General features: G+C 38.0%; 2 protein-coding genes across 2 annotated transcripts in view; one reads left to right on the top strand and one right to left on the bottom strand.

The window, feature by feature from the left end:
* The window catches only part of SEL1L3 (SEL1L family member 3), a 28,796-nt gene extending 8,393 nt beyond the window's left edge, over nucleotides 1-20,403 (bottom strand). The window contains exons 1-16 of the mRNA XM_031066796.1: nucleotides 19,831-20,403; nucleotides 18,144-18,270; nucleotides 15,171-15,292; nucleotides 13,715-13,830; nucleotides 12,905-12,960; nucleotides 11,773-11,905; nucleotides 11,016-11,148; nucleotides 10,165-10,311; nucleotides 9,533-9,738; nucleotides 7,842-8,021; nucleotides 6,646-6,765; nucleotides 5,896-6,036; nucleotides 4,757-4,819; nucleotides 3,157-3,333; nucleotides 1,498-1,625; nucleotides 782-865 (exon numbers count right to left, since the gene is read on the bottom strand). Coding sequence (XP_030922656.1) covers nucleotides 782-865; nucleotides 1,498-1,625; nucleotides 3,157-3,333; nucleotides 4,757-4,819; nucleotides 5,896-6,036; nucleotides 6,646-6,765; nucleotides 7,842-8,021; nucleotides 9,533-9,738; nucleotides 10,165-10,311; nucleotides 11,016-11,148; nucleotides 11,773-11,905; nucleotides 12,905-12,960; nucleotides 13,715-13,830; nucleotides 15,171-15,292; nucleotides 18,144-18,270; nucleotides 19,831-20,329 — 2,432 coding nt within the window. The 5' untranslated portion in view covers nucleotides 20,330-20,403. The remainder of the gene's footprint in view (nucleotides 1-781; nucleotides 866-1,497; nucleotides 1,626-3,156; nucleotides 3,334-4,756; nucleotides 4,820-5,895; nucleotides 6,037-6,645; nucleotides 6,766-7,841; nucleotides 8,022-9,532; nucleotides 9,739-10,164; nucleotides 10,312-11,015; nucleotides 11,149-11,772; nucleotides 11,906-12,904; nucleotides 12,961-13,714; nucleotides 13,831-15,170; nucleotides 15,293-18,143; nucleotides 18,271-19,830) is intronic.
* Nucleotides 20,404-24,008: 3,605 nt separating this feature from the next.
* The window catches only part of SMIM20 (small integral membrane protein 20), a 6,521-nt gene continuing 6,202 nt past the window's right edge, over nucleotides 24,009-24,327 (top strand). The window contains exons 1-2 of the mRNA XM_005415443.2: nucleotides 24,009-24,056; nucleotides 24,220-24,285. Of these exons, the coding sequence (XP_005415500.2) occupies nucleotides 24,009-24,056; nucleotides 24,220-24,285 (114 nt within the window). The remainder of the gene's footprint in view (nucleotides 24,057-24,219; nucleotides 24,286-24,327) is intronic.

Here is a 24,327-nt window from a genome sequence, read left to right on the forward strand (position 1 = left end):
TGCTACAAAAATATCAACAGAGTTTTCCAGTGTTTAGAAGTGGGTTCAAGTCTGAGAAGAAACACCTGCGATGGACTGAGTGAAAAGACACTTCTAGGAATGGGTTACTCCAGAACAGTCCATTGACAGTTTCTTGTAGATCTCCCTAATCTCCAAAGCACTAATTCAGTACTTACAGGGGGAAGCTGCAGGACTAAATAAGCCATTGTTTTGATCACATATGACAGTCTGATGTTTGCACTCACAATATCTGATGCTCATGCCTACAGAGGCTGCTAAGATGGAGCATTAACCTGGACACTATTTTGAAACCTCTTGACTGGCTCATTGGATATTAGAGCCCCCTATTATACAAAAGACAATACTAACCATACACGGAAAACCCAACAAATCTAATCCAGCAGCTGGACTTCTCATGACACAGAAATATACAGAAGAGAGAAGGTAAACAGGTAATCTTGTAACAGAGAGAAGAGTAAAAGTGAAAGATGTTTCTCTGGTTAATCCAGTGCACATTACACAAATATTATGGGATAAGAACCACAGTTGATACAATTATTTCACTCTACAAACTCCTTGTTTTTCACTTGATTCTGTCAGAACTGTTGACTTACATTTTGGGTCAACTCCTCCCTCCCTTTATGTCAATGGATGTTTTGCAACTGATTTTTGTAGTGCTACTGCTTTTTTTTTTCTTTGCAGTGATGGCCCAGTATTAATTATTTTATCTTGCTATAAAGTAAGTGAAAAATAGAAAATATAGAGAACAGAAGAAACATACCATGAAAGCTCCAGATAAGCATTGAGAGCTTTTCTGATTACATGACCTAAGTAGCCATTTTTCTCTGCAATGTGTTTTGCCCAGCTGTGGAATAGAACAAACAAAAAATAAACGGTCATGCTCCAGTAATGTTATCCCAACTCACACAGACTCAAAAAACACAAAAGGATATGGGATCACTATCTAACTTCCTATGCAAGACAAACTATGGGATTTAACAGTAGTCACTGCATCAATCCTGTGACAATTGACTGAGAACATGAAGTCCATTCATCTCTTTAAGTGTATTAGAGACATCCTATGTTTTTTCTCACCAATGATTTTTAAGAAAACAAATGTAAGTTAATAGGTGCTGTCAAAAATTATCTGCCTATTTTTGATGCAAAATGTCAATTCTACCACATCACCAATATTTCTTGAAAAAAAAAAATAGCAAGGCTTTGTTAGATACAATCTTTCAGAGTCATTTGATACAATCTCTCTGAGCTGTTCTGGGAAAAAAGTTATAAAAGTACCCAGTATCTCTTAAAATCTACTGGTCATCTAAATAATACACATACTCATGCAGATCAAATATTACTGCAGAAGAACCTTTTGCCACGGAGGTAAGCACTGTGAAGTACAAGGTATTTAGGCCATGGACTTAAAAATCACCAGTAATCAAAATAATCACACCAGAAATATATTCTCCTTTTATAAATGGTTTCCTTACTTACATTACAGCTTTTTCTGGATCTCTAGGGAAGTCTTCCATATTTCCTGTGATGTAATACAGAGAGCATCTCAAAGTCCCTTCAATGTGTCCTCCTTGGGCAGCTTTATAGAAATAGTGTGCAGCAACTGTCTGTGAAGAAACAAGACACAATTAGCAACTCTGCATTATCAGTCTTTATTGAGATTTCTTCCTCAGGACCCTTTTCATCAAAGGAATAAAAATAGGTAGCTCACTAATGAGGGCAAGATAGTTAAACTACTGTTAGTGTACTTAGATTAAATGAATTCTTCTAAATTTTTAATAGTTTAGGCTAGAGAAAGTTTTGAAAAACATGTATTTGGGTAATATATGGAAATCAGACAGAAAAGTGTCTAAATGTTTAACTAACACTCACTAACACAAAGTCTTGCATACACTGACAAAAATAAAACTGGTTGTTTACTGGTAGGAAGATTATTAAGGCATCCTGGAGAACAGAACTTGCAATGCCAAATAAGGCTGTGCTCAACAGTGCTCAAATCTTTGAAAATGGTTTATAAAAGATAACACAGATGGAGTAAATAGGGCCAAAGCTACAGAAGTGGGAAGGCTGTGTGTGACTCCATATTTTACTCCACACAAAAATGTATGACTCCACATTTTACCCTCACTAATAGCAATTGGTAAAGTAAACCAAACCAGCATACAAACAGAAATAATAATTTATTTCAGGAAAATTTTAACCTCAATATATGCTTGCTGTTAGTGAGCATGGACTACACACTCCTTCTTGCCATTGGCTTTGATGAATAAAGAAATCTGGGTACTTTTAGGTGTACTCTTATAATCAGTCCAATCTGAAATGTGTTTTTTGGTCCCTGGGGAAGGAAAATGTGTTTGCCAGATGCACACGTTGCTGAGCACTGCTGCTGCTGGCAGCAGAAATGCTCATTGTCTGGAGTATATCCAGATCTCAGAACTCGAAGGACACACTGGAAACATTTTTTAGCTCTAAGTATGAGGTGTGACAACATTTATTACAGTCTACCTCACTACATTTTTGCTGCTGTTCATACACTTCCAAGTTAATTAAAAGAAATAGAAATAAAGTAGACCATTCCTATTAGGGGAAAATTTATTTTGCACATATGTTAACGGATTCTGTCACAGAAAAATAAAATACTGCTATCTACCAGGACTGTACCAAATAGCTACATTTCCAAGTCTGGATTGGAGGGCTCTCACTGCACTCTGAGGCTCACAGATGCTACGTGAATGTAGCATAGCTGTTCATGGGTTCAGGGACAAGGTTGTGCTTCTTTCAGTTATTGTGGAATCCCCTCCTTGTAAACTTTCCAATCCAAAACTGAGAACCTGAAAAGTCACATGATGTGAGAGCACACACTATCCTTCCTGGCTGCTGTCACTGCAAGGAGTAAAACCTGCACCTGTTTTGTTTCTAAATTAAAAGAATACAAACACATGCATATAATTTTGACTGACATATTTGAGCAACATCTCTCTCCCTAAGCAATCTGATTGAATCCCCCAGTAAAATCCTTCTTTATGATAAAAGGTATCAAAATCTAACTTAGGGTGAACAGAACAATCTCAAGAATGAGTCAAAAACTTCTAAATTGGGCCCTAATGTAAGAAATAGTACCATTAAATATTTACTCACTTGATTTCTACCAGGTACTCCAGGGTAAATCCCATCTAAATATAGGACACCAAGGTTGTATGATGCATCTGGATTTCCCAATTCTTCAGCAATTAACCAGTGCTTGGCTGCTTTTCTGTAGTCTCTTTTAAAATTGTGGTAATACCATCCTAATCCATTCACTGCCTGGGGCAAGCCCTTAGGGAAGGAGAAGAGCAGACTCAGATCACACATTTGATTCTGCTTTTTGTCACTTCTGGGACTAGGGATTATAAAGCTTTTTGTTCCCCACTAAGTTTCTCTGTGGTCTTGTATATAGAGTGAGGAATAAGACTCCAGTGACATCTTATTCTACAGAGTCTCAGCCATGACTTTCACTTGTTGACAAGAACAAATTGTGACTATTTTTCCCCTGTCTCCTCTTCAAAGCCAAACAGGACACTTGTTCTTGTGAACTCCCAGAAATTGATTGACAAGATTAGCAATCAAAAACCCACTTCTTTTAAACTAGAACATTTCCTTGAGAATAAAAAGAAAGCAATGTACACAGAACTTTGTAATGCTGCTTTCAAAATGCATTTCACCAACATCATACAGATCAGCTTAAGATATTGCACTTGCTATTACTAAGTTGCATCTTTGCATCTCGGCTCAAGAGAAAATCTTGAGACAGTTTTTATTGTTGTTCCAATGAGTCACCACTTCCTTGCATAAACTGGTGGATCATATGGGGCTGTAAGTATGCCAGCAGTGTTACTAACTTGCACATTAAAATGCAAGAGCTGTTAAACTTTTCAATAATTATGATGTTGTTTCTGTATAGAAAATGTGCATTGGAGCATAAGAACCCAAGTGTTTGAGTTCAAGGAGAGTAAGGAAATTGATGTCTCTAGGAGTCTCCCAGGAAGCTGTTCCTCAGATCCTGAATCAAAGGTATTTTGATCACATCATAAAAGCCTCTCAGTTTATTTAAGCCTTCCCCAAACAGGCAGTAGAACAGATAGTCTCCCTTGTTTCAAAGGAACCCCAGAATTGGCACAAATCTTTTCTGATACTGGTTAGCAGTGAAGTCCTACAGTCATAATCAGTAATTTAACTAATTCTGGTTCTAAGAGCTAGGAATGTATTGTGCCTAGCAAGGTCTAGGCATTCTTTCATTTTTATTCTAAGGACCAGATCATGGCCTGGGTAACCTGCCTGTCCTAGATCATTAAATGGAGCGAGGCTCCTCTGCTCTGTGGTGCTCAATGTTTCTCCCTACTATGGAAATAAAATCAGGAGACTTTGGGACATCCTCGTCTTCTCCCTTAATGCTTGGGAATATGAGGCAAAAATGTACTCCTGGATCAAATATTCAGTCTGTAAATAATTTAACTAACATCAAGTTCCAAAAGATGCAAGTAGAGAGAATTTTTTTTCTTTCACAGAAATTTTGGCTGATTTTGAGTGATCTAGTCTCCCAACTTGGGCAAACAAGGCTTTCACCATTCATGGTGATAACACTGGAGAAGCAAGCAGTATGACACAGAATTATGGTAACAGGCATTTTATAGAAATCAGAGTTCATAGTTATTAGCACTTAGTACAGAACTACTACAGTAAAATATTTATTGCATTTTACCTTGGCTGCTGCTTTCTTCATCAATTCCAATGCGAGTTTTATATTCTTTTTCACACCTTGACCCTAGGAAACAGATATGCGAAACAATTATTGTTTACAAATGCAGACTGATAAAAATTCACTTATGCACATACAAAATGCCTTTTAATATTGATACTATTACCTACTAAGTGTCATTCAGCTTTAAACAGTTACAACAAAACAAGCAGCTTTGAGTTCATCCTTCCTTCACAGCTTTACAAAATCTCGGTGACTCAGCCTAGAAACAAATATTGTACCAGTATATTCAAGTGATTTTTATGGGTAAATGATATCACAGATCTTTGAGTAACTAAGGAAGAATAAATAGCATTTAAAGGGGCAGAGGTTGTACACAGTTTGGCAGAGATTAAGAGCTCTCAGCTTTCCTGAAAAGATGTTAGAGTGTCTCTAGAGGAAATACACAGATGTCATGCTTATGATGTCCACATAAAATAATCCCACACACAGGTAAAACAGATTATGTGTGTTCAAAATTAACACAAGCAAGACTTAAGCAAGCATTTTCTAGAGAAAAACCCTCCACTGTCAAAGGAATGAGATGAAGACCTAACAGTTCCTCACCACCTAAGCTTTAGTGTTTGAATGTCTTATGGGTGACATCACTTAGCTGATACACCTTATTTGACTCAGGTGAGGTCATGCTTCCATTTAGCATCTTCTGTCTACTGCTTCTAGCAGGGAAAAACTAACTGCATGCAGCGATAATTTAATTCCAACTAAAAAAAAAATCCTAATAAAGGGCATTCTAAGAAAGGATCAAATTTTTACCTACACCTCTACACCAAAGCCTATGCCTACTAGCTGATTGGATTCTTGAGGTGACAAGACATTAGGAAAAATTAGGATCCACAATTTGGGTGGTATTTAGATCCTGAATATGGATAGGAATAAAGTAAGATTGTTTTTAACTTGCTCTTTTTAAAATTTTTGTGCCTCTTTTTAGTAAAAATCAACATTAGCTTTATACCTATTGATTGATTTTCAGAGTAAATGTAAAAGCACTTGCATACACTCTTACTGTGTGTCACTGCAGATAACTTAAAACATCATGTTAAAGGAAAGACTATTTTGAAGTGAAAACATGAAATATGACTTACCTTAAACAACACAATGGCGTAATCATATATCAACACTGGATCTTCTGTTTCTATTGCACCCTTTGCATACCATTCTATTGCAGCTTCGGGATTTTTTGCCACTCCTTGTTGGCCCCAAAACAGCATCTGAGCCAAACGTTGCTAAAAGAAAACAATTTAAGTAGTATTGCTATAAATGATAGTATTGAAACTGGAATTGCAGGAACAGACTTTTACAGGCTTAGATGCATTTCAAATATGAGAAGAAACTAGTATACACCCTCAACAGTTTGAAAACAACTGGTTAACAGGAATATTCTGAGAGTTTTTCAATGGTGGAATGTACCGATGCTAACTCTACAGCAGGCTTATTTTTACAGCTGTCAGTATCATAGAGTCTGGACTGATTTAACTGCAGAGGTAAGTGACAGATTTGATGCAGGTAAATGGCAAAGTATTACAATATACTGCTACTGGTCTCAGATCAGCAGCAGAATTGCAATGTATCAAATACAAAGCCAGGGAAAAGGATCAGATAAGGAGATTGCCAAGACTTGAAGACTCTGCCCTTCTGCCTTGCATTATTGTTATGGCTTTTGCATGGATATTATTGAACAGGAATATGAGAAATAGTCTAGGCTTGGAAAAAAGAAGCAATTCTGGGTGCAAGGAGGAAAGTCTGCTCTCCTCTGCAACTTTCCTACATGGTCTACAGCTGTACATTCCTAAATGTGTCTAAAACCAAGAATGGGGAAAATTATTGCTTTATACCTGTGCAGCTGCATTTCCTCTTGTTGCTTCATGTTTTAACCACATAAAGACATCACCATTTTCTTTTGTTTGAGCTTTTAGCAGTTCATCATCCATCAGTCTTATAGTTTCAACAAATGCCTGAAGAGTAGGTAAACAGAAAAAAATTAACTTCCACATGAATTTCACAATGGATTTCTACATCTTCTACCAAAATGAAAATGTTGTCCATGTCCTGCTTATCCCTAAAAATTCATGATCAGTTCTGGATTTTTAAATTCTCATCACTCCTCTATTGGCCAGGGCATTAAGAACTATTCTTACATCCACTGTAAAAAACATTTACTGCTTTCTTCCAAAACTGTAAGTCCATTCTACACCAGAAAAATATGCCAAGACACCAACAACTAAAAAAAAACCCCAAACCATCTTTTGGTTGTAAAAATGACAAAGAAGTGTATTTAAGTCTTTCAGTGCTTTAATATTTCTATAGAAATCGCTTTCAGAAGATTAAAAAAAGACTGGCAGAAAGCTTGATGAAGACCTGACCCACAGCACTCTTATCTAGGTAAGTCTGCCAGCTTTTAGTTCTTCAGCAATTAGAATGTCTCTATATTTGTACAATAATCATGCTTTCTGATAAGCCACGATTCTAGCACTAACCTACCCTGACTATTCTTTACAAATAAAGTTGTGTTACCTCCTGTTAGCAGCCTATTCCAAAATGATTTTATTGTAACTTTATCTGATAATTATTTAACAACCAAGTAATTACATTTGATTATAGAAAAGGTTAAAGAATGGAGAGGACAATTCATCTTTTGCAGGAACTTAATAAACACATCCAATTATATTAATAATTAGAAGTCTGAGTGAGGATTCAGGGGCCAAGGCTTGGACTTTAATAAAAGACAGGCTTGTGGACAATTCTGAGGATTTGAGTCTGATATTGATTTTGATTCCCCCTTCTTAAGAAACATAGTAATTATACCTACATATAATTTGGGGGATTTTGTAACAATCATTGGATCATAGAATGATTTGGGCTGGAAGGGACTTTTAAAGACCATTTAGTCCAACACCCCTGCCACAGGCAGGGAAACAAATCAGATGAGCCAATATTTGTAAATCAAGACAAAAATCTTCTGGCCACATAATGCAAATATGAAAAATAACTTGCACAGAAAAAAATTCAGATACACTAATAATTCTTTTACCTGTTCCCCTTTTATATTGTGTTGATCCAGGGATGTCTTTATTGCGATATTGCTGTAATAAGCATAAGACAGCTCCAAATCAAGTGGATAGTTATTAATCCCTTGGTAATGTTTATAGCCAAGATTCATCACAGAAAGTCTCTCGTTCCCCTGAGCACCAACCAAACTATATAGCAGTCCCTGGCAAAAATCAACAGACATAAAGAAGAGTGAATTCACTGCACGTCTCACAAGTTAAGCACTTCCCAGGAAATTTCCAGGGAACAGAATGTTCATTCTGGTAGCTGATATACTAGCTGTACTATGTAAACACAGTTAGAGAAGCAAACACAGCCCATAAAGTAGTCAAAGTGTCTTATGTTTGCACAGAAACACTGGAAAGAAAATCTAGGCTCTACATACTTTTCAAGTATTGCATTTATTCTGTCATCACTAAATGTGCAGCAGTTTTTCAATGTCATTTTACTACGGAGTTGTTTATACTCTGACACTTATACTCAGCAGTGACTTAACCAGTCCCACTGAAGCCAGCTGGAATTTTCACACTGAATTCTGTGGAAACATATGGAAGCTAACAAACAGCATTTGAGAATCTTACCCTAGGGATCTGACAGGACTAGTAGGATAGAATCTATGGCTGCTAAGGTTTCAGCACAAATCTTCCTTGAGATTCGTGTTAATTGGTCTATGCACCACACATTTGCCAAAAAAAATTTTCAGCACTACTATTATTTTTCACCTGCACAGTAAGAAAACCAGTGGTGTCCCATCTGTGCTGGATATTGTTTCCTACACTACCTGAAGCAGATTCAATGATGAAATTACTTAGCCTCCATAATAAGCACAGTATACTCTATAATTACGGTATAAAAAAGGTTCCTGTCTAAGGTTTCTTGTTTCTGAAGATTTGCAGGTGAGCTTTGTCTCTGATTGGCCTGTAAGAGGTTCTTCTGATTTAGTGTCCTCTAACCACAACAGACGAAGAATAGCAGAAGATCTGCTATTCTTTATGAGTGTTTTATATTTTACTATTATACCACAATTAAATATCTGTTGGCAATTTCAGTGTTGCCTTCTTCCCCTGACATAGAACACATTGAAACATTTCAGTTATTTTCAAGCTGCCTAAGAGGTCAGGAGTTCTCAAACTCTGCAGTTGCTCAGTTTGAAGCACAGTCACTTTTTTACAAAAGAAAACTGCTCTACTTTGGTTACCCTTGCTCATTTGACTATATATACTCAGTGTCACATTTTTGCACACTCTAAAATCACACTTCTTTCCTGATTGTGCTATGCAACCTTTCCAATTTAGATTTGCCTGATCTGGGACTTTTTTCCTACCTGTCTTCAAATCACTGTGAATGACTCAAGGGCTCTTACTCATCCTGGCTCCACAGTGACTGGGAAAAGCAGTACCTTCTATGCTGTTCACTTTACTTCCATTTTTTGATCTTTACTATATCACTGATGTCCTTGTTCTGCTTGAGCAGGATCAAGATTCCCACCACCAGGCCTTCATAAAGATATAACTGCCATCAAGGTATTTATTAATAGCTTTATTGGAGAATTCTTTCAACCACCTGGATCTGAGGGCCATTTCACTTTTTTTAATTCAGTGGATCATCCCATTTCTTAACTGTCTTTAAGGTAATTAATTTCACAGACATAACAGCACATGTTAAGTATGGTACCTTTATACGATCCACAGGCACACCAAGGCCTGTTTCAAATATAACTGCAAGGAAATAGGAAGCCTTATGGTATCCACAGCAACTGGAATCCACCAGGAGAGGGACAGAGGAGCCCAAATTGCTGAGGCCATTGGCACTGGACAGACCTTTCACAACCTTCTCAAATATCCTTCGGCCAACTTCTACAACTGTATCACTTCCATCTTCTAACACCAAAAATAAAATATAGAACACACAGTTGTTTTAAGAGTTAAAATTAGGAACCAGTTTCCCCAATCAGAGTAACAGACAGAATAATAGATTCTGTTATTTCTCAAGCTGAATGGTATTCTCAATGCAGATGAAATTCCTAGAGAAATAAGGTATTACTGAATAGGAAGGGTGAAAAAAATCCAAAAGACCATCTCAAAGTAACTAATCACTAAAAACATAAGGATATTTCTATGACTCCTTCTACCTAATAAGCCATTCTTCCATCTGCAGCATATTGCAACATATAAGCCACTTAACATTCCTTTATAAAGTTAGCTAATATGAAAAAAATGTATAACACATTAAGTCAAATGATACCAAACTACACAAAAATATTGTTGACTTATTTAAGAACAATTGAAAAAAAGAAACATGATTACCATCTGGACTACTGAAATCCATCTCTTGTAACAGTTTGAACAAAGTGTGGTACTTTTCCCTGAGCTCTTTTCCCCACATGAAAGCATCACATTTGGATTTTTCTCCATATTTGTGAATCAGCTCCAAATAATAGTTTTCATAGTAACCTACAGAAAGCAACATATTTAAGACATGAAAGCTGAGTTTTTGGTCTTGAAAAGAAGTTTCTGACAGAAAAAATGTTTTTCTAGTAAACTAAAAATTCATGGACAAGATGAGCACACCCTTAACACAAAGACAAAAATTCACCTAGCTAGCACAGGCCACGTACAAATACATTTAGATTTCTTCTGCCATACTCTGGTCACAGTACATTCAATTGAATTCAAATTAGAAACATAAGGTAGTTTTCAGCATACATTTAAGCTATGTCATTCTCCTTTCACCAAAGTGAAAGGTATGGTAGAAACCTGTTAATTACTGAATCTTAGGTAACTGTGGCAGAAACATTCTAGCAAAAGCCACCCATTTTCCTTTAGGGTAATTTTGAAAATGAAATAGAAGAAAGGAAATTGCATAGCATACATGAAAAGCTTGAGAGTATTTCTTTGTCCCTTTAGGCATCTGTCTTATTAGAGAAGACATATCAAGATGATTTAAGTTTTTATTCCAAGACACAAAAGAATTTGCAGGGACAAAATCCCAGTTTTAGCTAATGAGTAATGAGACTAAACTCATCAAATTGCATTTTTTTTCTTGTTATGGCTGAATTTAATTTTACTTTTGATGATCAATATCCAGATTGTTAAAGGAAAGAAAACAGGTCTCTAAAGATGACAGTTTAAGACTCATGTCACAGATCAACACTTACAACTTCTGCGTGTTTTTTCGCCTTGCCTTACAATATATCTGTAATCATAAACTATTTCTTGAATGTCATTACATCTCTCGTAGTAAAGTTCAATTTGTTCCACTGTGTCTTTGTCATGAAGAGGATTAGAAATCTGTAAAAATGCAAATGATGGATAAATGGCATTCCCAGTATCTGTTGTTGTGTATGCTCAGCTAGAAAGATGCATTGTACACAAATAACAAAAGGAAACAGATTGTTCACTACAATCTGGCACACCCTATTAGTGTGTCAGACAGCCTGATGCTGGCCTCAGTAGACCATTGTCGATTTAAATGGTCAGCATAATCCAAAAATCACAGAAGACTTTCCAAAACTGACCAAATCCATGTGACTTTTACCATCAGTTTCATCAAAACCACAGATTAATCAAATATATCCAACACTGTATCATCAGAAACTCTGGTAAACCAATAGTGAAAATATTCAGTATCTTAAATATACATTATATTACTATAATTATATCTATATTATTAAATATAGATCTACAAACATTGCTTTACACACTCACTTCCCAAAGTATTATCTTTTAGCATTTGAAATGGTAACTAACATTGCTAGATTTCAACAGAAAATTATCATGTATGACATATGTTACCAGATACTATTGTGCTTCATAGCTAGTTTATCACTTGATGAGCACTCCATCTGAAAAAATAAAATATAGACATATTTGGCTACTAATATTTCAGCATTTCCAAGTAGTGCTCTTGCTCACCTGCTCTGTTTCCAGCACATTGAGGCGATAGTATTTCACAGGTCCAAAGAAGGCTTCAATGCCATTTACGTACCCACTGCCCCCGAGAACAAAGTATCCAGCAGTGTCATCATAATAGAAATCTTCCCTAAAACTTGAGAACATGAAAGAGAAGTAAGCTGACTATCTAGAGGTACTGTGAAAGAAGAACGAGAAATTAGTATTTCTCAGAATTTCTGCAACTGACAGTCTTAAGCTTATTCCAAGTATCTTTTTCTTTTGTAATTTGTTTATTCTCAAAATTGACTCTGCAATTTAGTGTGACAAATAATGGAGTAAATTTAACAAATTCCTTGTCTACAAACATATTAAACCAGCAGGGGTGTTTTATTTTTCTGACCTGTAAGTATCTTTTGATATTTCAGGCATCATTACTTAAGCTCATTTTTTTCACTTCCACCTTTTCCTTTCACTTTTCTAAAATCAGCATATGAAAATTTAAGTTATTTGTCTCCTAGAGTTATCATCTGCAACTTATCAATTTCTGGATTTAAAGCATAGCAGAGAAGGAACAATCCTGAAGTCTGCCATGCAGTTCACTGTTACGTAGTTCCCTTATTAACAGCGGCATTTTTTAATTATTTGCACAAGAAAGAGTCCATCTTAAATTACAGAGGAAGGAAACAACTAAAAATCCATTTAAAAATATTCAGTTGCATAGAATAAAGGACAGAGAGTGAATTTCTTTTGGTAGAAATTTTGCTCTCTAACTAAGCAAAGCAAGTAAGAATTTCCCTGGTGAAATACTACCTCTCACAGTAACAGTAAAACTAGACTTCAGTAAGGCCAAGAGTTCATTTGAAGACTGATCTTAATGCCACTGACCTGCCAATCAGTCTTTAGTGAGGGTTATCAGACTCTAGTACTACATCATGCACCACATTAACTCATGGCATTAACAAAAATACTCAGCTCATGCTTAATGTAAGCACAGTAAAGCAAACTGCTTTTGAAAGCATAGTGCAGAAAAAGACCACAGACATTTTCAAAATCAATTAGAATCTCAGTTACAGACTTGTGTTATCCTTCTCCCACTCTCTGTATCTGAACATACACACACATACTACTCCACAAAGGGGAAAATGCTGCTTACGTAAAAGATTGATGATGATGTCTTTTCAAATTCTTCCCAACACTGCTTACTTCGATCTAAAAGAGCACAAAACATTGATTACAATAAAAGAAATGTTATAGGGTACATTTATTACACTGTGCAGTTGCTCCAAGGGAGGTTTAAATTGGATGTTAGGAAATATTTCTTCACTGAAAGGGTTGTCAAGCACTGGAACAGGCTGCCCATGTTAACTGTGGAGTCACCATCCCTGAAGTGTTCAGGAAACAAGTGGATGTGGCACTCAGCACTGTGGTTTTAACTGATGTGATGCTGTTTGCTCAAAGGTTGGACTCAATAATCTTTGAGGTCTTTTCCAGCCTTAATGATTCAATGATTCTTGTTGATCCACAGCCCAAAATCCTTCTCCCCAGGGCTGCTCTCAATCCACTCTCTGCCCAGCCCGGGTTTGTGCATGGGATTCCCCTGACCCAGGTGCAACACCTCGCACTTGGACTTGCTGAACATCAGAAGGTTCACATGAGCCCACCTCTCCAGCCTGTCCATGTCCATCTGGATGGCATCCATTCCCTCCAGCACCTCAACTACGCCCCTCAGCTTGGGGTCATTGGAAAACTTGCTGAGGATGCACCCAATCCAACTCAATCAATCAATCAATCAATCGATCAATCAATGTTGATTTTCCAGAGCTGGATGGTCTGTACATCACCTCACAACTTCTAGCTTTAGATTTTTCATTCTTTTGCTATGTGAGCACGTACAATTTACAGTGTTTCTCTCAGCTTCAGCTATTAAGGAGTTTGTCAGCTGGCAATTCAGTAGCAAGTATACCTGTCCACCCTTAAAGGAGAGATCCAGCCGAAACCACTGCTTCAGAGGAAGGCTGAAGCTAGTTTTCACTGCAAGGTCATCCCCTCTCATGAGATGCATCTGAATATGCACATAACCTGAGAGCAAAAAAGGAAGAAAAAGGAAACAAACACCACAGAAACATCAGCAGCAAGAATGGGTTTACTAATGCTTTGTTCACAGTGATTCTGTCCTCTTCATCCCCAACAACAGAAATCCGGCACCACCAAGCCATGCATCAGATCTCAGAGAGTCCCACAGACAGTGCTCCACATTTCAGTTACACAGCTCAGATGCTGATGCTCAGGCTCCCACACGAAACCAGAGGCTGAAAACCAGGGTTAAACAGACTAAACAGACTAAACCTGAGGGAGGCTGTCACAGTTGATCTCAAACATCAGAAAGCAGTTGTGGCTTGCAGTAAACAGCAGAAGGGACCAGTAAACAATGGCATCCACTCAGCACTCAACTGGTGGCACATGACTGCAATGATCAAGTAGAAGACAACTCTACCCTCCACTTTTTGGACCTGCAGAAGCTACACTCATGGTCTGAGCTTTTAAGATCAGAACAGGCTACCATGATAATCTAGTCTAACACTGAGAATAAAACTGGCCCTAAAACCTTGCCAGGCAAATCTCATATTAAGCTGGTAACTTCTATTTTTGTTTTGTTCTTCACAGAAAAGCATCCAGTTTATAATGGATACATTAATTATTGAAATTGGATACATGACAGAGAAAATGAAATTGACAAAAATAACAGTGAGGAAGAGGTCAGCTGTCAAACTCACATAGAAGGAGGAAAAAAAATGTATTATGAGAATGCCAGGTGTGCACCTTTAAAATTCTGCACGCTTATTTCCTCTGTGAGCCGGCCAGCCAGCTCCCAGCCCTCTTCTGACAACAACAGACCCCCACTGCAAGTGTTGCAAGACTAAGACAGTGCTACCTCTTAACTTTCTTCTGGATCAGGGAAACAGACTGGTTCTTGAACATTGTAATGTAGGCAAGACCTTGAATGACTTTGAATTTTTCTGAGGCTACTCCCAATTATCAAAAATTTTCATGTTGTAAATATACAGGAATTAAGATCAATTTAAAATAACACTTCAGTAATAATAAGAAAGCTTGTTCATTGAGGCAAGACTGTTTAATCTCGGTGTATGCTCCTGGCTGTAAGATTCAGGCTATTCTCCTGACAAAGCAGACGTTTCTGAAGTTAGTGAAGATTAGATGCTATGCAACGACTACATTTTCTCCTGCTAATTTAGTGGCTACTTTCCTACTGAGACACTACAGTCAAAAAGAAGCATTTTGCAAGCGATCAATTTCACAAAATAGGTCTGATAATATATTTTTATAAATGTTATTCCTAGGCACAAATCAATAAAGACTATATTAGACCTCTTCTGAAAGCCATTAATAATATCCCTTACCTTCCTCATTTAGAAATACAGCAGGAGTACCATACATTTCTTTTGAATCAATAAAATACAGTATACCACACAGATCCTTTTCACAGTGATGGAGTAGATATAGCCAGATTGAAATGGTGAACCTGTATGAGCAAAAACAAACACAAAATCCACTCCTGATGACAAAACTCTCTACATAATTTGAAAAGCATGCATTTCACTTTAATTTAGCAAACCTGTGTCACACATGTAATCTTCAGAATAGAATAGAACACCGTACAATCCTCTACAGTAAAAAAATCCTCTTCAGAAAAACCACACTTAAGACTCTTGGATCTTTGATCTCTAACCACAGATTTTTGTGGTAACAAACAGGAGAAGAGAGTAAGGAAGTGTTATCTGAATCAAGTCCAGAATGCCAGGTCAGAGCTACTTCCAGATCCTACACCACCAAGGAACACACTGAGAACACAACCAAGACAAACTGGATCCAACCTCCCCCACACAGACTCCAGTACCAAACCCCCAGATGCATCTTGATTGTTGAAGCCAGTAAAAGCTATAAGCTCTGTCTTCTCTGCAAAAAGTGAACTGTGAAAATATGCTTGGGAGAAGCAGTTAAAAATGAGTCCATCCTCTGGACAGTACAGATAGGTATGAATAGCTGTCACAGAAGTATCACAGGATGAATAAAGGTGGAGCCTCTGCAAACTGTGGAACAGTGCAAAGTAAAAAACCAAACACCAACAGCACTATGTACTTAGAAATTTCTGTTCAAACCTGACTGAGACATTAAAAGCAGAATATATACCACAATATCTAATTTTAAGGAGTTCCTCTGTGCCAGACTAAATCTGCTTCCATGCTCTTAACAGCAATTTGATCACACTTATTTCTGTAACATTGCCACAGCAGTTAGGTCAATGCTGAATGACTTTGAAAATCGTGTCTAATTCAGCAAAGAACTATAATTATTATCATATCTGATGAAATAGTTCACTTTTCTTAGTGACTTTTAGAAAGAAATAGTAATTTTTTGCATTTCTGTAATTAATAAAAATGGTCAACATTTGTTTATAATACTTTAAGATTGGGTCAGCTTGCCTTGCTTCTCTCTCAAAAAATTGCTTAACACAAGTACCTTGTATCTTGTCCTAAACTAAACCACTGTAGGTCTGAAAGCCTAACACCTGCTCTCCTGTTTAAAAAAAAAATGCAAGGATGATTAAGTTTTCCCTAATGGAAACTATGCCTTAAACAGCTAATAACACCATGTTCTCCAGAGATGGTATATGGATGTGGTAGAAAGGTTTGTAAATGACAATCACCTGTATATTGATTGCTAGGACCTACAGGCAAACACTGTGCTTCTAGAAATACTGCTCCTGTGTTCATGCTTATATACTGCTCTTTTCAACTTTCATCTCTGCCAATACAGCAAACTCAAATGCCTCAGTCTCCATTTAATCCTTGATTGCCAGTCTGAGACAGTGTTTGCTCTGTACACATTTCTTGGGACAGAGTTTGGGACGATGCTGACTCATTTCATATCCCCATTGCTGCAGAATGCCCAACAACTGCCAAATGAGCAGTCCCTTACAGTCCCAGCCTGTCTTTGCTGCAGGCTCAAACAGGAGATATATATCTCAGGCTCTCTTTCTTCACAAATCCCTGACTGAAGCCAAACAAGTATCTCAGATTCATCTACTTCTGTTAACCTTTTGTACAGTGGGGAACCACTGCTCACATACACAGAACTGAAAAAGAACTGAAGAGAAGAACTGTCTTCCTCTTTCTAACAGAACCACCCCAGGCTGTCACACAACCACAACATACAACAAACTGAAAACATCACTTGAGGGCAAGAACTATGTGGAGCAGATAAAAAGATGCATAAATTCATGTAATTTACTCTACACCAGAGCTTAAATGCCTCTGTACCAGAAGCAGGATGCAACTGTGTTGGTGGGCAAAGAGCAGCAGGCTGTCACTCATCCAGAAGAGACCAGGAGCTAAAAATCGCTCTGTATTTATGGCTTCAGTTATGGTTTTAGAGCTACTAATTTGCATGCAACCTGTGCTCTCTGGCAAGTCATCTTGGCACTCTTCTTGAGGCCACAGGCCAAATGCAAACCAGCAGGCAAGTTCCAGCTCCTGTAATTATTTCCTACTTCTGTAATAATGTTGCCAGGGTGAGAGCATCTGGAAGGGAGGTATATTTATGTATCTCTTTTCCCCTGAAGTTGCAAAATATGACTGGAGAGTTGCGACAGTTTTGGGAAGGGGGACCAGAGCAGAGCAAGATGACCTTACAAGAGCGATTCCTCTGTAACTGAATAGCATTCAGGGGCTAAGGAGTTGTACTCCTGTCAAAACAGGAAAGTTTACACAGCAATTGGTAGAAGGAAATGGAGTGAGCTCAAGTTGGAAGACTTATCTAGGCACAGGATTCTATCAGGCTGCTTGTCAGGAGCAAAATAAACTAGAGTGGGCATTTATAGGGATAAAGCTGGTTCATGCTGCTTGCCCTTGCAAGAAATCCTACTCTGCTCTTGGTCTGCAAACAATGTTAGAAATGCAGATCTGTTTGTTTGCAGAAAATCCCAGGCTAGTTAGTCATGAGACAGCAGTCTGATCATGATAGCAGGCAACAGCTAACTCACCCTCCTAAATGTACCTAACCCATTCAGTTTCACCTTCACTGGCATCTCTTACACAGCACTGCACCAACACATACTGTAAGTATCTTCCTGAGCTTCAGCTTAAGCCTGTCCAAAACTGGAATCAAAAGGAACTGCTAACTAGGATCCTTTTGCATCTTTTCTGAAATTAGTAGGCAGTATTCCTTGAATTTGAATAAAAATGGTCAATATTTGTTTATAATACTTTAAGATTAGGTCAGCTTGCCTTGTTTGTAAAGCCCAAGAGTTTAAGTACATTCTATAGCCTTCAAAAACCAAATATAGCCCCGTTCAGTTACTTGCCTATACTTACATGGGATAATCAATCTGATGTTGTCTCACTGTCTCAAGTTCTCTGTTTTCAAATTGTTCAAATTTCTTCACAATTCCTGTTTTTTCCCCACTGGAAGCATATATAAATTCAAGAACCTGGACACCATCTGCAAAATACAGTCTTTTTTAATCTGACAGACAGAAAGCATAGAATCTAATTAATTAGCTCACATTTCTACAGTCAAACATTTAAATCACAAAACAGATTTAAAGCTAACACAAACTCTCAATAAGTCCTTAGACACAAATTCACTTGCTGCTGTAAAATACATTACAGTCTTGGACCAAACAACCCAAGAAAAGTGAAATTGAGCCTGTTGCCAGATGGAATTAGAAGCAGAGAAAGAACAGACTTATTTAAATCTAAGACACTTAAAGAACCAGTTAGTAAACAAGAAGTCCTACTTAATGCTATGCACTTAAATCTCATCGTATCTCTTGTTATGCCTAAGTGACATTTCCCCACATCTCTCGGAATTGCTCTCCATTTGTGCCTCTCTATATTATATGTACGCATAGATACCAATTCTGTTCTTAACTGATATGGATAATCCTGTAACAAAACTGATAAAGCTGCCCTTTCTAAGAAACAGGAGAAAAATTTTCAAGGTCATGATATATCATCAGCTTGCCTAGAGAAACCCAAAAACCAGATAAAAAACCACCAAGAAAACAATAAAATAAACCAAATCCTGAGCAAATAGTTACAATATTATTTTAAGAAACAAAATTTGAATATTATTTCCTCTTATTGTCTATTAAACTGATTTAATCTGTAATAGAAATAGATAATACAGACAATAAGATGTTTCACAGTGTTGTCAGATATCACAGGCTATCTCCAACAAGTATTTTAGAAAGCCCTTAAAGGAAGCAAGATGTTCCCTGTTCTTCTTCAGAGCACTTACACGTCAGTGCAGTGAGAATAAATGACACAAATACCATTATGGGGTTTTCTGGGAGAGAACTATTTAGAAACAAATGTTCTTTTTCCTTCTAGTTTCTGCTTTGAGCACGCACTGAGAGCAAAAGAATTGTCAGCAAGTGTAAAGCTAGAGATAGGCAGGCAGAAAAAAAAAGAACTCAAAAAATCTAGAAAGCAAAGCTGTTTCTGTAATCTGTACTGTTGGCAAGACACAAATTTTTATTTAAAACTACTACTTTCCTTAAAATGCTTGTTCATAATGGTTCCAGGGAAAAAAAAGAGGTGCTGTAAAGCTTAGCTCACTACAGAGACTTGAAAATATCTTTCTGAGTGTGAGGCCATCACTTTAAGCAGAAGGAAACTACTTGTGTGAAAATTATGTGTGCATGAACTGCAGAACTGATTCTGAATTAATGCAGTAAGGGACTGAACAACTCTCTCTGAAGATAAAGGAATGATGACCCTGGTGGGTTTTGACTAAAATTGTTTGAAAATGCTTAGAAAATAGGGGGCCAGGCTGCTACCAACCTCCAGGCTAGCTGTGATGAAACAATGTGAAGAGCAGGATGGCTTCAGCAACCTGCAACTCTAGCCTCACAGTTATAGAGATTACATGTTCAACAATACTGCCCAAATAAACCACTTATGTAATATTTACTATTTACTACCAGCAGGCACTTTTTAACAGCGTACCAGAGATGTTATTTGTTTCCTCGGGGAAAAAAAGTGACATTGCACCTACCAGTTTCATGAGGGCACTGAGGTATCCTATTGGCCTGGAGCATCCACAAATAGTCAGCACCCCACTGAAGACAAACTTTGTGGTCCTTATATGGCCGTTCAAAGGGTGGAACTGCCTCTAAAAATGTGTAGTTCTTGGCAACTGCAGCCTGGTAGTCTTCATTCTGCTCATCACCATAGTTGCTAGCTGATCTGTGGCTAATCCATGCATACAGTATCACACTGTGCACTATTATTGAGTTTCTGATGATATAATCATCTCTGTAAACCATGATGCTTGGAAATTTCAAGTGTACTTGTCGAGTTCTGCTAACATAAAGGTTCTTCTCATCCTTCCATCTCCTTCTATACACTGGTACACCAGTCCTGAACTCAGAGGAAGCTACTGCTTCTAAATTGACAATACAAGGCTTAGAACATAAATACTGAACTGAAACCTCAGAATTGTTAAGAACTTTCTTTTCTAAAATGTTTAAATAGATAAAATCTACATAATCCATATTCTTCTGAAACTGTGGAGTAACTGCCGTTGTCTGTAATGTCTCCTTTCCAAAGGACAGCACAAAGTTCTGGAAGAAAACCCAAAACACAAACATGTTAACCAGAGAATCTATGTGATTATTCATACACTCACAATAATAACAGAACACTGCACAGGCACGTATATACCATACTTTTACTTCAAAAGATGAGGTTTCTTTTACCCAGCAAGTAGACACAGACTACTGGAGAGCCACCATCAAGATTTTAATGGCAACAATGTCCCTACGTCAAGTTCTCAAAGTTACACATGCTTCTACAAACAAACTGTATTTACAGGGTGTATCCTTCAGCCCTATGCAAGTGGAATCCGGTCTAAGATAGCGACTTACACGTCACACTATTTAAACATGCTCCTAGGATCAGGCCTAAGGAGTGTGCACAAAAATGTGCAGGCATATATTCATTATGTATCATTGTTTGCTAGGATTGCCACAGGCTTGATGTTTCTGCTTCTTCTTAAAAAGTTAGCTAATTTTGTTACCTGTCATGCAGGTCCCTGAAGGACAAAATAACAACAAAGGCTTCCTGAGAATGAATTAATATTCGTGAAGTGTTTCATTTTTGACATGTTTCTATTGTGAAGATGGACTTAGAAATGTGAGCAGCAAGACCAGCAGGCTGAATTTGCTCAGCTTTTGCTCTCCACAGCTATGTACATTATATATAGTTCGAGAGTGGGTGCCTGGACATACAACAGGATTATCCCCTGTGATGAAGTTCTTGTCTCTAAAGCTTCAAACAGCTTCTTTTCTTTCTGCCTAGCAGTCAGCATCCAGCTTGATGCACTGCCAAGGATACTGGGGATTACTCAGCTCTGAGGGCAAGCTACCAGCACAGCAGTTCCACCATGTCCCCTGGTCTGTCTAAGATATTCACAATTGTCATTTAGGATTACCAGGGAAGATGGTCATTAAGATTGCTCAAAATGAGATCTGTCTTGGGTAACTTTTAACTTTGCTAAGATTAAACAAATTAAAATAAAATTTATCTTAGATACCTATTTACCTTGGATTGATGCCTTCAAAATATTTAAAGGGTTTGGCCTAGTCATTAGTACATTTCTAATCATAGAAATTATGTGTTGTGCACCTGGAGGACTAGACCTTGCCCACAATCCAATATGGGGATCAGTAAAAGTCCCTAATGATAAACTATTTTGCTTTTTATATCTTGAGAATATGTTGACACTCCTTGAGAGCTACACTGAAAAAACATCAAGCCAGTAAGACCTATGAAGGTGTAAATATTAGGAAAAGTCAGAACTAAGTCCTATACTACCTCCTTGCTCCTACAGATGAGGATTTTTGTATTTTTTGATCACCTGTGTGATCAAATGGTATCTTCCCCCAGTTCCCTGCCTCCTTAGAGATGCAAAAGAGCTCAAGGTTTGTTAGAGGAACACAACTATGCAACCTTGACTTTGTTAAGGTCAGACACTGGAAGACATAACTTTTGGACAAAAAAGCTAGATACCATTGCGAGCAGATGGGTAGTTCTAGATCACTTTATTTAGTGTTTCTAGGGAACTTGTCACTAAAATCACTTTCCACACTTGCAACCAAACGCTCTTTATCTTCTTGTATCCAACAAGAGACACTGCAAGTGAGATGTGCAGTGATGCTGAACACTGATAAACACATGTAAGCACCAAGACATACACCTCGAACAAATAAAATGCTAAAAAACCACAGAACACTATGCAACTCAGTATTTTGGCTTTCTACAATAGGCAGTCTCATCAGAGTGACAGTCTTCCTCTCTGCCTTATTTCCCACTCCACAAAATGCATATTGGTTAGAGCATGGTGCTAATAATGCCAAGGCTGAGGGTTTGACCCCTTTATGGGCCATTCACTTAAAGAGCTGGCCTCAATGATGCTTGTGGGTCCCTTCCAAGTCAGAATATTCCGTAATTTTATATTGTAAAACCTATGCAAACTGAAGGGCCTAAAAAAAGGAATAGCAATAGGAGGTTGGTGTCCATTAGAACACATGGTATGGTGTCTATCATATGCTGCAATAACACACATACACAAATACTGAGACAAAAATTGATGAGAGAGCCTTCATTTTAATACTAATTTGAGTACCTTTCAGAGCTTCACTTGACAAAAGATACTGTTCTTTTACATTTCCAACACAATTCTTCGGTTTAAACACTTCCAAAAGCATTAAAAGCTCATAGCAGCAGCAACAAATTATCCTAAACGTCTTGCATTTGATGGTTATAATTAATATTTCTTGATCTTACAATAAAGAGTACTTGTAAGTAGCTTAATCTTTGTGATGAGGGGGGTGTGTCATGAGGAAGATGGTAATATACTATGAACACAGTGCCATGTCATTATCACAAGATGCAAAAGTCCACCAGGTAGATACTAAAAAGCATAGGGGTACTAATGTGTGCTTACCACACACACTTACTGTCAAAACACACACAGAGGCAGCTCTCAGTTTTCTCAGTGGTTATCCACTACAGAGCAATGGGAACTAGACTCCAGCAAAGACGGCTTGGGTCTGGCACAGCTCATTAACAAAGATGCAGCAGTACATGAATATGTCCATCTAATCTCCAGTGAATGGCAGAAATTTTGTGGCAGGGGATCCCAAAGCAGTAAGCTCTCAAACCCCAAACCAGGTCTCTGCAGAACAATTTCCATGATGCTGTTAGAGCACTTAAGCACAATGCAACACAATTGCTGATGCTAAGTTTAGCTTCAGCTCTGCTGATCTAGTGCTTGTCCCGTAGTGCCTGATCTGCTAAATGGCTCCCCATTTTACTTTGTATTCTTTGGTCCCTGGGTACAACTTGAGGCCTGTGCTGCCAAAATGCATGAAGTATATTTGAATCTGCTGTTACACCCCACCTAACAAACCCTTCTGGAAGCTCATCCAGTAAACAGCATGGAGCAAAGAAGCCTGAGCAACCCCACAATGCTGGAGACCTGGCAGACACTGCAGACCATAAACCTCCAGACCATGGCCAAGTCTCTGTTACCACTACACAGCCCACAGAGCGTGTATCATCTCAGTGTTCCTGCTTGGTGAGGAAGCCTCTTCCCTTCCTGTTATATCAGACAAGGCAGAGTTAAATGTGCATCACCTCTGAGACAGAACAAGGATGGGAAGATTACACATTGAGTGAGTGTGATTAGGAGACTTAAATATAAAAGTTTTCCAGCACACTAAAGAAGTCAGCTACGCTGATTCAAAATATTATCATGAAATAGACAAAAGTTCAACAAGGCAGATACAAAGGTTTCAATGTGTGGGGCAACTTAAAGCTGTAAATGGTTTTGGGGTTTTTTTTTCTTTTCTTAAATCCTGCTGAATCTGAATGATTTAGCCCAAGTAATCCCATCAGATCTTGGGATAAAAATCAATGTGGGAGGCAAACACTGCAAGCATTAGGAAACTGAACATTTTCAGCAGCGTAATAATACAGAAATGACTGAGCAAGTATTCTTTCATTTGCTGGAGGTCTCAACAGGACCCTCCATGAGTTCAGCCCTGCAGAAATTCCACAAAACCCTATGAAATCTGCACCTGTTTGCACAAAATCTGAAGATAACTGCAGTTCTTCACCTGCAAATGCCCAACATGTCATACTACATTTTACGATGTGTGAAAAGAGGACATGACAAAAAAGGACGTTGATCTGCTGCTCTCCATCAGCACCAACATGGTACAGGCACACAAACACTTTGACCAGAGCTTATGCTTAGCAACAGAAAAGATGAAAACGTAGTTTAGTAAGCGGCCCTAAACCACGTTTGTCTCCATAAGCCAGTGCAGTACTATGTTCAGTCGTGCATCTGTCAAAGGCCCCCCCATTTTTCCCCCTCTAGAAGTTTATCGTCACCCAGGGCAGAGAGCCTAACACTTGGCTGCGACGGCTCGGCGTCCCCAGCTCGGTAAGCCAGGCCCCAGTAACCGCGGGGCTGGCAGGGGGCGCG

Source organism: Geospiza fortis, unplaced genomic scaffold (genome assembly GCF_000277835.1).
Source record: "Geospiza fortis unplaced genomic scaffold, GeoFor_1.0 scaffold40, whole genome shotgun sequence".
Lineage (NCBI taxonomy): Eukaryota > Metazoa > Chordata > Aves > Passeriformes > Thraupidae > Geospiza > Geospiza fortis.